The 16,234-nt window shown below is 43.5% G+C and overlaps 1 protein-coding gene across 3 annotated transcripts in view; it reads left to right on the top strand.

The window, feature by feature from the left end:
• Positions 1-16,234, top strand: part of FAM114A2 (family with sequence similarity 114 member A2) — a 30,426-nt gene continuing 14,192 nt past the window's right edge. The window contains exons 1-8 of one of the 3 annotated variants that reach the window (XR_008315211.1): positions 1-423; positions 3,519-3,718; positions 6,825-6,924; positions 7,320-7,415; positions 13,056-13,171; positions 13,915-14,049; positions 14,237-14,395; positions 14,882-15,005. Coding sequence is in view for 1 of the 3 variants with exons in the window: in XM_053290907.1 (XP_053146882.1) it covers positions 3,533-3,718; positions 6,825-6,924; positions 7,320-7,415; positions 13,056-13,171; positions 13,915-14,049; positions 14,237-14,395; positions 14,882-15,005 (916 nt within the window). In the remaining 2 variants the exon portion in view is untranslated. The remainder of the gene's footprint in view (positions 424-3,518; positions 3,719-6,824; positions 6,925-7,319; positions 7,416-13,055; positions 13,172-13,914; positions 14,050-14,236; positions 14,396-14,881; positions 15,006-16,234) is intronic. The other 2 variants (XR_008315212.1, XM_053290907.1) reach the window with 2 other exon arrangements.

The raw sequence follows: 16,234 nt of genomic DNA on the forward strand, positions 1-16,234 counted from the left end.
GAGACATTCGGACTAAGAGCAGATTCGATTCCTTGTCGCTGCTGCCTCCCATCGCCTGGCGTCACCGCAGGCAGGCCGATTCCCGTCTTTTCTTCCTGTGCGCGCTGCGCCGGGGAGGAGGAGGAGGGGAGGAGCAAGATACAGGCGGCCGGCCGAGGAGAGGTCAGAGCCTGAGCGAGTCGCGTTCCCTTCCCCCGCCGCTGTCGCGTCACGGCGGCGCGAGAGGAGGCACGGGAACGCCTGCTGTCGTCGTGTTGGGGAGGAGCAAGCCAGAGCTGGCGGCGGCGAGTGGTGAACTGGAAGACAGACCGGACCTGGGGGGCGCCGCCGCGGCTCGCCCAAGTAAAAAACACCTCGGTTCCAGGTTGCCTACAACAGATTTGGCGAATGACTAAGGACAGCGTTATTATACCGTAATAAAAGGTAGCTGTTCTTGGGAGTGTGTAAAATGTGTGATGTTTATGCCGCCAGAGGTAACTAACATAACGCTGGACCTAATCACTTCTCGCTCCCTCTGTGCTTACTGTAGGACCACGAGTTAATCTATTCCAGTATTTGAAGGACAGCTCTTTGTTACTTGGTGTTGGGGCGTCAGTGGCACAGTGCAGAGAACAGGCCCTGTTCTACATAGGTCATTATGTTAGTCACTTTACCGTAAACGTAGAGCACTCTTCTCTCACGGTGGTGGTGTTTAGCAGTAACCTAGAAATGGAGAAAAATATGGTGGGCGGGGGAGTTAACCACGTTGCGTGTAGTATTATTGCTCTTTTCTCCATACAGAGTGTACTGCTTGCTTGAAATTCTTTTCCACTATTTATTTCTCGGATAACTTCCTCTTTCCGTCCAGTTGCACATCTCCAGCTGCCTGTCTGGTACTTCCACTTAGATGATTCATCCTTTTCTCAAACTCAGCATATCCAAGACTGAACTACTAATTTTTCCTTCCAAATCCTCCTCCTCATACTCTTTCTTTTTTCAGTGTAATCACACACCTTGGAGTCATGAAACCTTTGCTTTATCTTTGAATTGTTCCTCTCCTTTATCTCCTGTATTCAGCCTGTATCCAAGTCATGATGTCTCTTTTTTCTCTTGCAAAAATGTGCCTAGTTGGTTCTCTGGTCCTCTCTAGCCTTGGTAACTGCAACCTCCTCCTTTCTGGTTTTGTTTTCTCACCTTAGTCCCCTCACCTGTGCCTAGCATCCTGCTGCCCAAATCATTAATCTCTCTTGCTGTGACCAAGAAAGCTCTCCTTCATCTCTTCAGCAGCTCCAGTCTGCTCTCAGGTCTGACATATACTTCTTGTTCTTGCCTTCAAAGTCATCCATGGCTTGCCCTTGCACCTCTTCACTCTTATATCACATCTGTGACCTTCACTTCTTCAGCTCCATCGCCCTCAGACACATGAAAGCATCCTGTCCCTTAAATGAATCTCCACTTTTTCTGTTGTTACCCCTTACATTTGGAACACCTTCCAGAATGAGGTATGATGCTCCCTCTCTTCCTTCCTTGACGTCCCCACATTATGCTCTTTCTTTTATTTATTTCAAATTCCTGTATAATGCTTCCTTTCTTCCTTCAAATTTCTCCTCAAAACCCACCTTTTTTGTGAAACCTTTGGCACAACCCCCTTCATTCTTATACTGCACTGTAACTAGGCTGAAGTACAGTATGACTGAAATAATTCCATAGTCTTTCTCTGTTTACTCCTGCACCCTCTTCTCTCACCCTTTCTCTGCTGCCTCCTTTGTGTCAAATTGTATGTCCCCTTATACTCTGAAAGAATTATGCATATCTATAGCACTATATAAATAAAAATGACAGTTTGAAGAGCAGAATAGGGTTGTGGCTGAGACCTGTAAAACCTCCTGTGGTCTCAAGCTCTCCCCTCCCAGGCCCACACCACGGTCATCTCAATCCCTGTACTGTTGATTGGAAACCTCATTTGTGATTATGATATGATCTGTGTTGTTTATATTCACTTGTAACTGCAAAGCACTTTGCAGTCCTTACTGTGTTCTCATCACGCTTTGGAGGAGGCCCCTGCTGTCCTTGCTTTATATACATTGCTTCATCCTTCCTCTATTGTCCAGGGTCCCTCTCTGTCCACGGGACACATCTTGGTTATTCTAATGTAATGTTATATACATGGCTTCCATTTTCTAGCACAATAATTTGTTTGACAGAATGTATATTCACCATAAAAAGTTAAGGAAATGCCAGTTGTACAAAGATTAATGTGGGTACTTTTCTATGGAAGGTACTTCTATGGAAGGTACTTTTCTACTTTTTAATGAAAGATTAGTCATTTCAGCACTGGAATGGCATGATATGAACTTGAGAGTGTGTGTGCATGTGCGCGCGCACACACACACACACACACACACACACATACACACACTCCTTTGTGGACTATTATTCTCCTGAATGTTGCTTTCTTGTGTGGTACATTTTGTGATGATATTTGAATAATCAGAGGACTCTGTGGAAGTCTAAAGTAGGGGTGTGCATGGACCAGTCTGACTGCTAACCAGGCTGGTTCCAGAGGTTAGAACGTTAACTGCTTCAAACTGGTTTGAGCTGGTTCAACCACCTGACTGGCCTAGCCAGTGAGTTTGACCAAACTGGTTCGGGGACCCGTGGGTCAGTCCAAATTCAGACTGAACTGCCTCCACCAGTCTGTGCACACCCCTAGTCTAAAGTTCCAAGCTAATGTTATCTCTTAGTTGTTCAAAGTACGTATTTCATCACTTAGATATAGGTAGGAGAAGGGGGGAAAGCTACTTTCCCCCTTGGCTATATGGTATATCAAAAATGCGTAAGCATTTTGTTTGAAATACTCAATGTACTAATTTGAACATTTTGTTTTAGTGGTTAGAATTTTAGACACAGATGTAATTTTGGCTTAAGCTTTAAAATCCTGCTGTACTGAGGCTGCAATCCTATACATGCTTGCCTGAGAGTAAGCCCCATTTATTGTAGTGTGTGGAATTTATTTCTGGGTTAACTTGCATAAGATTGCACTGTGAGTGGCCTTGTCACTACCTTACACCCCCCGCATTTAATGGTTCTAGAAACCTTTAATGGTCTAGTGATGTAGGGCAGAACATTGTCCACTGTTATATTTTTCTGTGGAAAACATTTAATGGCTACAGATGCATTGTTTCATAAAATGAATTGGTAATATGATGAATGGATACAGTACCAGTCAAATTGGGTAGTTTCAAAGTTTGAACTAATTCTTTTTTTCCAGGTGGCTGTTCTAGGAAGCATTTATAAAATCTTATATGCACCCGTACACACACACACAACCTGTTCTTTGCAAATTAGGTTAAAACAAAAATGCACACATAATCCAGACAATCTAATCTAGTTCTCATGCAATTTAAGGCACTGGAAAACTTTCTGATCACTGTGACCCATTTCATGAGAGTGCTGTAAGGACAAACAAGATAAATAAAGACTGTATGCCTTGTTAAGTTTCTTGTATAAATTATAGCAGTGCTTCTGTATAAATCTAGGATATGCCCTTGTCATGTCCCAAAAGAATAATGAATTCATGAAAGAAGATGCAAGTGAACTTGATGAAAAAGATCAGAAGACTGCGGAAGTGGAGACTGATGAGGCGAAAGCTGAACCTGTGGCTGTGACTCGAAAGAGACCAGAAGCCAAAACCCCTGAGCCTACCCTTGCACAAGAACCACTGGCACAGAATCTACAGGTATTTGTGCTAAGCCTACAACCCATGAATCCTAATTTTATTTGCACTTGTCACCTTTTAAATACTTGTTCTTCCATAGCCTGTTTTGGGGGTGCAGAAAATCCCTTGGAATATGATGTGTGGTGTACCACTGTGGAACTGTTAAGTGGATATATGCATTTTTAATTTATTCTGTACATAAGATTATACAATGTGGCACTGATGCTGGTAAAGCTGGACCTGCAAGAGTCAAACCTGCAACTTTTTTTTGACCGAAGAGTTGTACCTTTCTCCCTGCAAACAAAAAGGGGAAATCACTATGGTAAGCATAGAGAAATCACTATGAATCACATGGCTGCAGATGGCAGCTGTCTCATGCAGAAAAAAGAAAGCTACTGGTTCTTTATTCTGTGGATATCTGATGCTTTACAGAGAAATGGTGGGCAAAGAATGGTCCTAGACAGTGCTGCTTATGTTTGGTTGCTGATGGGGCGAGAGAAAAATCTTATTTTAGCCATGTTCTACAGGCAGGCCTTTCTGCTCACTCCTTGTGTAGACCTGATATAAATCTCAGCCCCATTCAGACAGTTAAAAATGCACTGCTGTAATCGTGTATGTGGAGTAAACCGGTTGAAAGTCCCTCCTCCAGTCCGTCAATCACCTTTTTCCCCTGCCACTCATGCTTAGAGTGTGGTTTGAATATGAGAGCACCCTGTCCATGGTGGTGGGCACTTCTGTAATTGTGCAGTGGAGGTGATCTGGCCTCATAATCACAAAAGTGCCCACCATCATGGATAGGGTGCTTCCCTGTTCAGACAAACCCTGGTCTAAGCATGAGTGGTGGAGAGCAACAGTGATTGACAGGTCGGGGGTAGGACCTCCAACCTGTTTGCACTGCTATATGCAGTTACCTTGGCATGTTTTTAACTGTCTCTAGTGATACAAGAATGCAGACCAGAGTCTGCAGCTGGGTGCTTTGTAATAGATTCACAAGTATCTCTGACTCCTAGTTGTTTAACAGTAGCAGCAGCAAAAATATTGCCTCTCCCCACAAAAAATTAGACTGTTGAAACAAATGCTTGGGAGAAAACAGTGTGAGACCTTTTGGATCTCAGTGGTTCTCAGGTGTAAAATGGGACTTTATGCTTAAAACTGCTGATGCAACTTCTTGTGTCTTGAAAATTCTTCCCTATAGCGGGCCTTTCTCTTTTAGCCTCTGTGTTCCTCACCTGTAAAATGTGCGAATTAATTGGTTGCCTTCATCAGAGTCTTTGTACAGTCTGCTGGCCATTTTTGTGCTGGAATCCCTGGTCTGTAGTAACTCAGATGTAGATTTGTGCTTGCATAAGCAGACCATGCCAGTCTATGGCTTGTAGGATATAGTAGGTAATTGGCTACCTACTGACATGTCACTATTTTGCACCTGGCTCCAATTGTTAGAACTTGGGAGCCTAGTCTAGTGGCGGTGTGGGGTATGTGTGGAATAAGTAGAGCCTGCAGATTGAAAGTCTGCCCACTGTGGTCGACACACTCATGTTTGAAGCAGCAGCTGAATCTAGGTAGATGGGGTGGGCTTTGTCTCTAAACCTGGGAGAGCAGTTAAGACTCAAGATCAGTGAACAGGAACAGCTGCATGATGGCCCACATTATTTCGAGTGAATGTTGACTTATGTACTTTGAGAGAGAGCAGAGAAGTGCCAGCCTGTCTGCTATATGTAGTATAATATGTTCTAAGTGGAGTGGCTTTAATGGTAGCCCTGGGAATACCACCTGGTGCCAAACACTGCAGCCTACTCTTTGTAGAAAGAAGGATGCTGAGAGCACATTACACCGGTGTTGTGGTGCTGATTCTCCTAGCACAAATGAATAGCTTGAATTCTGCATTACTTCCTTACTTATGTGGCCTAGATGTTGCTGCACTGTAAAATACTATTTGACCTACCTTTCTTGCTCCCTCCCTGCCCATCATTATGACATTTAAAATCAGCAAAGAGCACTCTCTTGACTGCTCAGTCTCTGTGGCAAGTGCATTGCTATTTTATACTTTTAGCTGATGTATGTCATTTTGAAAGCTAGCTTCTAGCGGAAATATGGTAAAAATCCAAACAGCAAGTTGGTGTAGAGAATGGCTGACCAACGGTGATAGCACTCTGTTTTCCTTGTTGAGACTCAAAAGTCTGAGAGTGAATGCTTTCCAGTAGCTGTGAAATCCTGCCTTGTCTGGGCTTGAGCGTGGTTTTCATCTTTTTAATTTGATCTTCTCCCTGTTGTTATGATTAAATTTATCATGATTAGATTGATCACTTTTCATATATTTTGGATGTATCATTTAAAGGTGTTCTGCAATCAGATTTCAATGATAACTGAACAAATGACAGATTACAAAATTCCATTTGATTCAAAAATAGTTATCCTAATTACCTTTGTGATATTTAAATAATACTGTCACAGATAATTTTTTTGAATTGGTTACCAGTTTATTAATAAACTTCAAAAATATATATTGCTTCATGCTGGAAATTTCCAGTACCTCCACTATTAATAGCTTAGTAAAAACCTGTTTAAGAGAACATCTTCTTTGCCATGAGCCCCATCACCCGTTGAGATCTTTTGGAGAGGTTAGTCTACAGTTACCACTGGCTCATCAGGTGGCCACACAGGGACAGGCCCCAAGACACTAGAATGCGCTCCCTGCTGAAATAAGAGCCTCCCCATCTCTGACAACTTTTCAAAAGTACCCAAAGACTTCTCTTTTCACCCAAGCTTTTTTAAATTTGACTGTGATTTTAAATTATTTCAGTGTTTTTATTTTATATGTTTTAACTTGTTTTATGTTGTTGTAAACCACCATAAATAAGATACATTTTTCAACTGATAAATTTGAGTTCAACTTTTATCTTGATTTCTAATATATTATTTTGGTTAAGAATGCTAAATGAATTCAGACAGTGCAGTAATTCAGTCTGTTAGCCTGAATACAAGAGATTTTGTCCACAAAAAACTCATTAAAAACACCACAGCAGGTAATTGATGGTTGCAAATTCTGATTCAGTTTAAGGATGGTATACACCCTTTTGTATTATTTTCTGTTTGGTGAACAGTAAATATGATTGTTTTTCTCTTTAAGGTGTCCAGTTCCATTGAGGAGTCACATACAGGATGGGGGTACTGGGGGAACTGGGGAAAATCTTTGCTCTCTACTGCTTCTGCTACAGTGGCAACAGTAGGTAAGGGTGGCTAAAACTTTACTATGTAGTGCATCTTGCAACCAGTAAAATAAATGTGGATTTTATTGCTCAGCACTGGATTTTTTGCTTTTAGAGTTTAGCAAAAAAAGAAAGAAAGAAATCTGTAAGATCAAAACTGGAAACAAATCTAGCAGAAACACATGAGTAGAGATATGACAAGCTGTTAACAAAATGTTATTCATACTGAGGGGAAAGATACCTTTTTTCTAAATTAGTATTAAGCTAAGTGGACATGAATTGATAGGTTTATTCACACTTTTTAAAATGCAGCCTGCTGTATTGAGCAGTTCATCTTTCAGACTATGCTTTCTGCTTGCTTGGTGAACAAATTCACTTTCCCTTAAGACTAAAAGTAATCTCTCTGCCTTCTTTAGGTCATGGAATCTCAAATGTTATTGAAAAAGCAGAGACATCCCTTGGGATCCCTAGCCCTAATGAATTATCTACTGAGGCCAAAGATTTTACAGAAGGTCAGTTTTTATTAAAAATAAAAACTTATTTCCGGCTTTCCACCTGTACTGTTGTGATGGATGGTGTTATTTTAATGCTGTTACTTCATACTCTGGGGAGCTGGTCGTATATTGCCAGAGAAGTTGGCTTCCCTCCGATCATTGCTTTACTTACAAGCTGTGAGACACTTCAGAAGTGTTGCTACTGTCTCCTCTTGCTTTTCTCTGCGATTTATATATATAGCTCCCCAAAAGGAATGTCAAGTTCAAGCCGCATTGCTACTATTATTGAGCTCTTTGACTCTTTCATGCATGCAAACCTGCACCAGATCTCACTGTATATGGGAAATCACTGCAAAAACAAGTTCAGTCTTAATCCCTCCAAGACTGAGTTGCTTTTGCTTACTCCTCAATCTTGCCAGTTGCGGAGTCTGAGTCTCTCCCTGGACGGGGTTGCGCTGCCCCTGAAGGAGGTGGTCCGCATCTTGGAGGTCCTCTTGGACTCGCAGCTCCTGCTTGGCTGGTCCACCAGTTGCAGCCCTATCTTGTAGGGATGTGCCCGAAATGTTTCGGAGGCCATTATGAAGGCCTCCGGAACGTTTCGGCACTGGGGGCGTTTCGGCGTTTCATTGCCGACGGGGGCTAGCGCTTTAAGCGCGGGGGAGGGTGTACTCACCCCTCCCGCCGCATTTCCCCCGCCGGCGTGCTGTCATTTTGAAGCCCCTCGGGGCGGCAGCGTTCTTCCCTGCCGCCCCGTTTGCCCCGTCAGCCGGAAGTGGCCGGAAGTCGCGAGCGCGCGTGCGCCCGTCGTGTGTGCACACGCACATGGCAGAAGGGCACGCACGTACGGCGGGCGCACGCGCGCTCGCGACTTCCAGCCGACGGGGCAAACGGGGCGGCAGGAAGGAATGCTGCCGCCCCGAGGGGTTTCAAAATGACAGCGTGCCGGCGGGGGAAATACGGCGGGAGAGGTGAGTACACCCTCCCCCGCGCTTAAAGCGCTAGCCCCCGTCGGCAATGAAACGCTGAAACGCAGCGACGATCTTCGTGCACATCCCTACTATCTTGACTGGCAGGCCCTGGCAACGGTAACTCATGCCCCCGTCATCTCTCGTTTGGATTACTGTAATGTGCTCTACCTGGGGTTGCCTTTGAAGGCAACCTGGAAGCTTCTGTTGGTCCAGAATGCGGCGACCCGCCTGCTTATGGGCGCTAGGAGATATGATAATGTGACACCTCTCTTGTGGTCACTGCACTGGTTACCTATTTGCTTCCGGGTCCAACTCAAAATACTGGTTCTCACCTTTAAAACCCTTCATGGCGTAGCACCTGCTTACCTGCAGGACCACCTCTCCTGTCCCGTCCTGTGAAATCTCAGGTTGCCCTTCTTTCTGTCCCTGGTCTCAGAGAGGTCCATAGTACTAGGGCCCGTGGAAGGGCTTTCTCTGTTGCTGCCCCTTTTCTTTGGAATTCTCTCTCCCCCTCCCCCCCGGATTCATTCTGCCTCCTCCCTTTCAGCCTTTAAAACCTTATTGAAGACATTTCTTTTTCGCCAGGCATTTGCCCTCGGATGCTATTCTTGTTTGTATAATCCTGAGTCGTGTGGATTGGGTGGTATATTAAATCTTTTAATAAACAAACAAATAAATAAATTGTAGAACTGGAAAAGGTGCAGAAGAGAGCAACGAAGATGATCAGTGGCCTGAAGCACCTTCCGTACAAAGCAAGGCTAAGCATCTGGGACTTTTAGTTTGGAGAAGAGGCGACTATGAGGGGACATGATCTAGGTGTATAAAATTATGCATGGAGTTGAGAGAGTGGACAGAGAGAAATTTTTCTCCTTCTTTCACAACACTAGAACTAGGGGTCATCTCATGAAACTGAAGGCTGAGAAATTTAGGACCAACAAAAGGAAGTTCTTTTTCACACAGCGCATAATTAATCGATGGAATTCTCTATTTTGGGATGTGGTGATGGCCACTAGCTTGGATGGCTTTCAAAGGGGCTTAGACGAATTCATGGAGGACAGGTCTATCAATGGCTACTAGTGTGGTGGCAATAGGCCACCTCCAGCCTCAGAGGCACGATGCCTCTCAATACCAATTGCAGGCGGGCAGCAGCGAGAGAGAGGGCGTGCCCTCAGCTCTTGCCTGTGGGCTTTCCAGAGGCATCTGGTGGGTCACTGTGTGAAACAGGATGCTGGACTAGATAGCTCCTGGGTCTGATCCAACAGGGCTGTTCTTATTTTCTAATGCCTCTGTACATGGGCAAAAAGGCAACCAGTGTTCTGCCTCTGTTTTATACTGCAAATAGTATTGACCTTGATCCACATGGGAATGCATATTTCTGTCAGATTATTGCATATGGTATTAGTCACGTACATTAGCTGGGATCCAGGGAAATCCATTATTTGTTCCATGTAGCCAAAGGGGCTTGGACTTACTTCAAGCAGCAGCTCTCCATGCAAAGTGCTATTGAACATGTAGGGACTTCGGAAAGTAGTTTGTGTGTGGGTCTGCTGTTTAAAAAAGTTAACACAAATCCCACTGGCCATGCAAAAGCTCTTGGGTGAGCCTAAAGTAGCTCTTTGGACTTGATCCAATGTTTTTTTGCAGTCAAGTATCTCTAGAGCAAGCTCTGTATACACTTATATGATGCAAAGGTTGGTAATGATGGAAAGGATCAATTCATGTGGTATTTCAGGCAAAAGATGACACAACAGTACATACCTTCCTTGAGGAAGATAAAATGCACAGCTGGCCATAGAAACAGAGGCATTAGATATTATAATTAAAGCCTGGTTGATTTTATTCAATAGACTTCATTCAGATAATAGAAATGAAGCAAAGATTAACTGTTTCTTTACTGATATATCTTCATCTCATGATATCACAAAATACAATTCAGGTTTTTGGAGCTTTCATGGATTCATTCATAGGAGTATCGGAGTTAATGGAAACTTTTTTCCCCACAACAGAGCAAGATGTCTGCTCTAGAGACTTTTCCTTCACACCTTATTTTTTAAAATCTAAATTGCCCATTCTGAACCATTTATTATTATTATTAATTAAATTTGTTTACCACCCCAAACTTTAGTCTCTGGTTGGTTTACAACAATATAAAACAAGTTTTATTTATTTATTTATTTATTTATTTATTTATTTATTTATTTATTTATTAGAAACATTTGATATACTGCCCACTCCGAAGACTCTGGGTGGTGTACAAAAGCATGCAAAACCAGCATGCAGATCCAGCGTGGTGTAGTGGTTAGAGTGCTGGACTAGGACCGGGGAGACCCAAGTTCAAATCCCCATTCAGCCATGAGACTTGCTGGGTGACTCTGGGCCAGTCACTTCTCTCTCAGCCTAACCTACTTCACAGGGTTGTTGTGAGGAGAAACTCAAGTATGTAGTACACCGCTCTGGGCTCCTTGGAGGAAGAGCGGGATATAAATGTTAAAAAAAAAAGACAGCATTAAAATTACACTCTAACTAAAACTAAAGTAACTAACAAACAAGGGGGAAAAAAAACCAAATAGGTAAACTACAGGGTAAAAGCCTGGAGAAAAAGAAAAGTCTTCAATAGAGATTTAAAAATCAACAAGGAAGGAGCTAAATGAATCTGCAGGGGAAGGGAATTCCGGAGAAGTGGGGCAGGAACCGAGAAGGCCCTTTCACGGGTCCTAGCACCCCGAACGTCTCAGAAATCGGGGACCGACAAAAGGGCCATCTGAGCAGATCTGACCGGACAGGATGTAACTGGATGGGAGAGGTGGGTCTGTAGGTAGACAGGCGGCAAGCCCCCCAAGGCTTTGAAGGTCAAAACCAGTACCTTAAATTGAACTCGGTAGCGAATAGGCAACAAGTGCAATGACTGCAGGAGAGGTGTTACCCTGTCATATTTTCTGGCACCCATAAGTAAACAAGCCGCTGCATTCTGGACCCATTGTAGCTTTCCGATCGTCCTCAAAGGTAACCCTAGACAGAAGGCATTACAATAATCTTGGCGGGAGATAACAAGGGCATGGGTCACTGTCATTAATGCTTGCCTATCAAGGTAAGGGCATAATTGATGAATCAGATGGAGCTGGGCAAAGGCACTTTTGGCTGCAGCCTCCACCTGCTGTTCAAGCAGGAGGTGCGAGCCCAAAAGGACCCTCCAAATCACGTACAAGCTCCTTCGGGGGCAGCGCCACCCCATCTAAAACAAGGTTCACATCCAGCTGTTGGCCAGTACGAGGGCTGAGTAAAAGTAGTGGGATTCAGTCTTAGTGGGATTCAGTCTGAGCTTATTTTGATTCAGCCAGACCTTAACAGCTTCCAGGCATCGAGAAAGCACAGAAACAGCATCCCCAGAATGGTCTGGGATGGCAATATACAGCTGAGCATCATCAGCGTATTGATGAAATCTCACCCCAAACTGGGAAATGACCTGACCCAGCGGCTCCATATAGATGTTAAAGAGGACAGGGGCAAGAACTGAACCCTGGGGAACTCCATAAAGGAGTGGCCATGGGTCAGAGCATCTGTACTCAATGCATACCGACTGGACATGCCTGCTAAGGTAAGAACGGAACCACTGTAAGACAGTGCCCACGATACCCAACCCACGCAGGTGGTCAAGGAGGATAGCATGATCGATAGTGTCAAAAGCCGCTGAGAGATCTAAAAGGATCAAGAGAGGTATACTACCCTCATCAGGGTCCCGAAGACGGTCATCTACCAGAGCGAGCAATGCTGTCTCTGTGCTATGCCGAGGCCTGAAACCCGACAGTTAAGAATTAAGATAACCAGTTTCCTCCAAGACCCTCTCAAGCTGGGCACATACAACCCTCTGTAACACCTTCGCTACAAAAGGGAGGTTGGAGATCGGCCTATAGTTGTCAAGGACCTAAGGGTCCGGGAAGGGTTTCTTCAAGTGAGGGCGAACTATCCCCGCTTTAAGGGTTCCTGGTACAAAACCCTCACGTAGCGAAGAGTTAACCAACTCCCGTAGCCAAGAATTAACATTCCCACCGGCTGTTCTAACCAGCCAGGAGGGACAAGGGTCCAAGCAACATGTTGCCGCACCCATACCCGAGAGAATTGTGTCCATATCTTCAACCAACTCAAAGGTGTCCCATATAACATCACAGGGAGGAATCTCCTCTATCTGATCAGATCCTACAGAAGTAGAGTCCAACTCTAGCCGAAGGCTGAAGACTTTATCATCAAAGAATTGAGCAAATTGATCACAGCAGCCAGATTGAACATCTACCGGCTCTTCTCTCCTAAGAAGGGAGCGGGTAATCCGAGTTAAAACACAGAAAATAAAAACCTTAACACAATTTAAAACCACAATCAAATAAAAAGCTTGGTTGAAGAGATAAGTCTTTAAGTACTTTTAAAAAGTTGTCAGAGATGAGGAGGCTCTTATTTCAGCAGGGATCCTATTCCAGAGTCTCAGAGCAGCAACAGAGAAGTCTTGTCCCTGTGTTGCTACAAGACCAGTTGGTGGGAACTGCAGACGAGCCTCTCCGGATGATCTCAACTGGTAGTGGGTCTCATGGCAAAGAAGATGTTCTCTTAAGTACCCACATGCTATCCAATATCAATGTGCAATGTGCACTTCTCAGTTGGGGACTTAAAATGTATTGCTTAACTTATCCCTTTGTTTCAGAAAGCCAAAATTCTGAATCTGTAAGTGATGATGGCAAAGGAGACACTGAGAATTCCTCACCTATTAGTGGTGCATTTGGAATGTTTTCTACCCTCTCTGCAGCTGTCCATAGCACAGTAAGTGAGACTGAAAGAAATATGTTAATGTTCACTTTTCATTTTTTAGCCTACTTTCCAGTAGGCTTATGAGATCATCCAGCATTCTTTGTGTGTATGTGTATGTCCCCACCTACCAACTTGGAAACACCTGGATTAATACGACCCAAAACGGTTTGTAATGATGGCATCCACCCTGATTCAAGATGGCAGACACATGAACATTTGAGGTGCAAAAGATCTAACTTGTGGACCTTGATTTGTACCAAATTTAGTCTAGTTGTAGAAGCAGTGAAAGGAAAGTAGGCTGATTAGTTCTTACTAGAACAACTTGTTTTCTTTTAGTTAGCATTAAGCTTTTAATTTCAGTTGGTTTCATTTAGATTAGCCTTTCTGCATAATAATGTATTCAGAGTGGCTCACAATGAAACACTTAAAGAGACAGTAAAATACAATGGCTAGCATCCACAGCAGTACTCACAGAAGATAGAATTCATGCAGTTGTTCTTCCTACAGCCTGAAGAGCCATTGTTGAGGGATGTGGTGTGAGTGGCTGAAGTGGAGAGGGGGCAGGATACCTGGAAATTGCACTGAGACAATTATTTCATAGCAATAGTGAGGAAAGGCCATCCTGTCCTTCAGATGTTTGTCCGCCATAACTTCCAATATGTGTGTTATTTCTGACACAAATTTAGGCATTCTTTTTCAAGGTTAATTTTGAGTTGTACTTGCCTTTCCTTAAAATGTGCAGATGTGTTTTCTAGGGGAAGACAGTTATTAGCGGAGGTTTGGATGCATTAGAATTCATTGGCAAGAAGACCATGGATGTGATAGCTGAAGGTGACCCTGGATTTAAGAAAACTAAAGGCCTGATGAGCAGAAACGCCACACTTTCTCAGGTACTGGTTCCCTTCAAGCTCCCACACATGAGCTGAGGGTGGTTTCCCCCTGGTTATGTTAAATGACAAATGATCAGTCCTTACAATTTCTGATAGTAGGACAGAAAATATTCCAGGCATGAATCTTTTCTTTGTGTCTCCTGTTTTTTAAGCAGTAGTTTTAATGCCTTGATTTTTCTGTTTGTAGATCTTACGAGAAGCAAAGGAGAAAGAGGAGCAGCGGACAGCTACTGAGGTTTCCATGACTACAGAGAAGAAAGCCCATTACGGACTACTCTTTGATGAGTTTCAGGGTCTTTCTCATTTGGAAGCCTTAGAGATGCTCTCCAGAGAAAGTGAATCAAAGGTAATGGCCTTGAGCAATTTCCTTTTTACCGTTGTGGAGGAATAAGGCTAGGTATCTGTATAAACTCTGGGGGATAAGTCCTTTATAGATTCCATGCAAGCATCATGCACAGTAAATGAAAACCAAGTAAAAGGAAAATCAACCTCCCAATTCTTTTGGGAGGCTGCAGATTCTTTCCCCTTTGTGTTGTGTGTGTGTGTGTGTGTGTGTGTGTGTGTGTGAAGTAAGAGCTTTCTCCACCATTGTTGCTGTGACTGACTGGGCTATTGATAGGAAAGATCTATGGAAATGGAGCAGGTTTGATACTCTGATTCCCACACTGGGGAAGAGAGTGCATGCAAACTCAGTGCTCCCTTTCTCAAAAAGAGAATTGATTTCACTCATTGGCCTCTCATTTTTTCTGTTACCAACCTTTTCATGCTCAGTATAAAGCATTTCTGCCTGTGGGTTTACAGTTCTTTTTGTGGCTTTCTTTCCCTCCACTAGGTAAAGTCAGTTATAAGTGCGCTTTCTGGAGATGAGTTTGAAACTTTAAAGGCAGAACTGGAACAGCTCAAAGAAGCATTTTCATTGACTGAATTTTATGATGATGAAGAGGAAGAAAAAAAGGGTAATTATGAGAACCAGCTTGAAAGGGTAAATGCAGGCTTTTAACGTAATTGAATGTTAATTTGCTCTGTGGTTAGTGAGGTTGCCACAGTAACACATGAGGGATAGATATTGCTCATAAGAGCAAGCTAGTGAGTCAGATTAGTGATCTATTTGGCCATTATTCTCTTTCTGACAGTGGCCAGTTCTCTGAAATCCTTAGAGGAATGACATGACATTAATTGAGTGAGTACTTGATGCACTTCCACCTTTAGTAGGCTATGTTTTATGGATGCTCTTGGCAAGATTATGCATTCAGTCAAAATCCTTATTAATAGTTATTGCTATTCTTATTTTCCCTTATTATAGTTGTATCTGATCCTTTCATCAAGGAGTTCAGGGTAGCATAGATGGAGTTATCCCAGTTTTATTTCCTCAGAGCAACCCTTTGAGGTAGGTTAGGATTAAGAGAGAATGGCTAGTGCAAAGCCACCAGTGGACTGCATAACTAAACAGGGATTTGAAAGCAGGTCTCTCTGACTCATACCCAACACTCTAGCTACTATACCACACTTGATCCCTTGACTGTCTAGTTCTCTTGTTTTGAACTATGTTCTGTTGCCTTAGTCACTAGCAGAGAGTTCCTCTGAATCTGTAATTGCTAAACTTTAAATGCATGGTGTTGGACTTAATCTGTGGGAATGTGGGGACCACAGGAATCCTGTGCAACTCCTGCAGAGGAGCCTAGTTGCCCTGTGCAGGAATCACATTGGTTGGTTCCATGGAGGAATTTCATCCAGTGCTCCTGTTGTAGAAGGGAAAATGGCCCTTACAATTCAAGTCCTTCAGAAGGAGGAAATTAGCCTGGATAGATCTTATGTTGGAGCACAGGAGATACATGAAGCAAAAGAGATGATACATTGGTTACTTTTTACAATACTATTAGTTATAGAGCCTTTCCACACAATCATATGGGGGGTAAGTGTGTGGGGGGGTATGCATAAAAAGCTCCTACCCCGGTCTCCACAGATGAGCAGAACCTCCATTTGGGTCTATAAGTCCAGCACTCAGACAAACATGGCAGCTGTGGTCTCCATTTTTTTAATTGGGAGCTGGGTCCTAGTTATCCCACCATGTGTTGCACTACCAGGAGCCTGGGAATCCTCATTACATCATCAGTTGTCCCCTGATTGGCCACAAGAGGCAGGAGGTGGGACCAGTCCTACTGAAGCATTGCAAATAAAGGATCAT

This window comes from Hemicordylus capensis, chromosome 2, assembly GCF_027244095.1.
Source record: "Hemicordylus capensis ecotype Gifberg chromosome 2, rHemCap1.1.pri, whole genome shotgun sequence".
Classification (NCBI taxonomy): Eukaryota; Metazoa; Chordata; class Lepidosauria; order Squamata; family Cordylidae; genus Hemicordylus; species Hemicordylus capensis.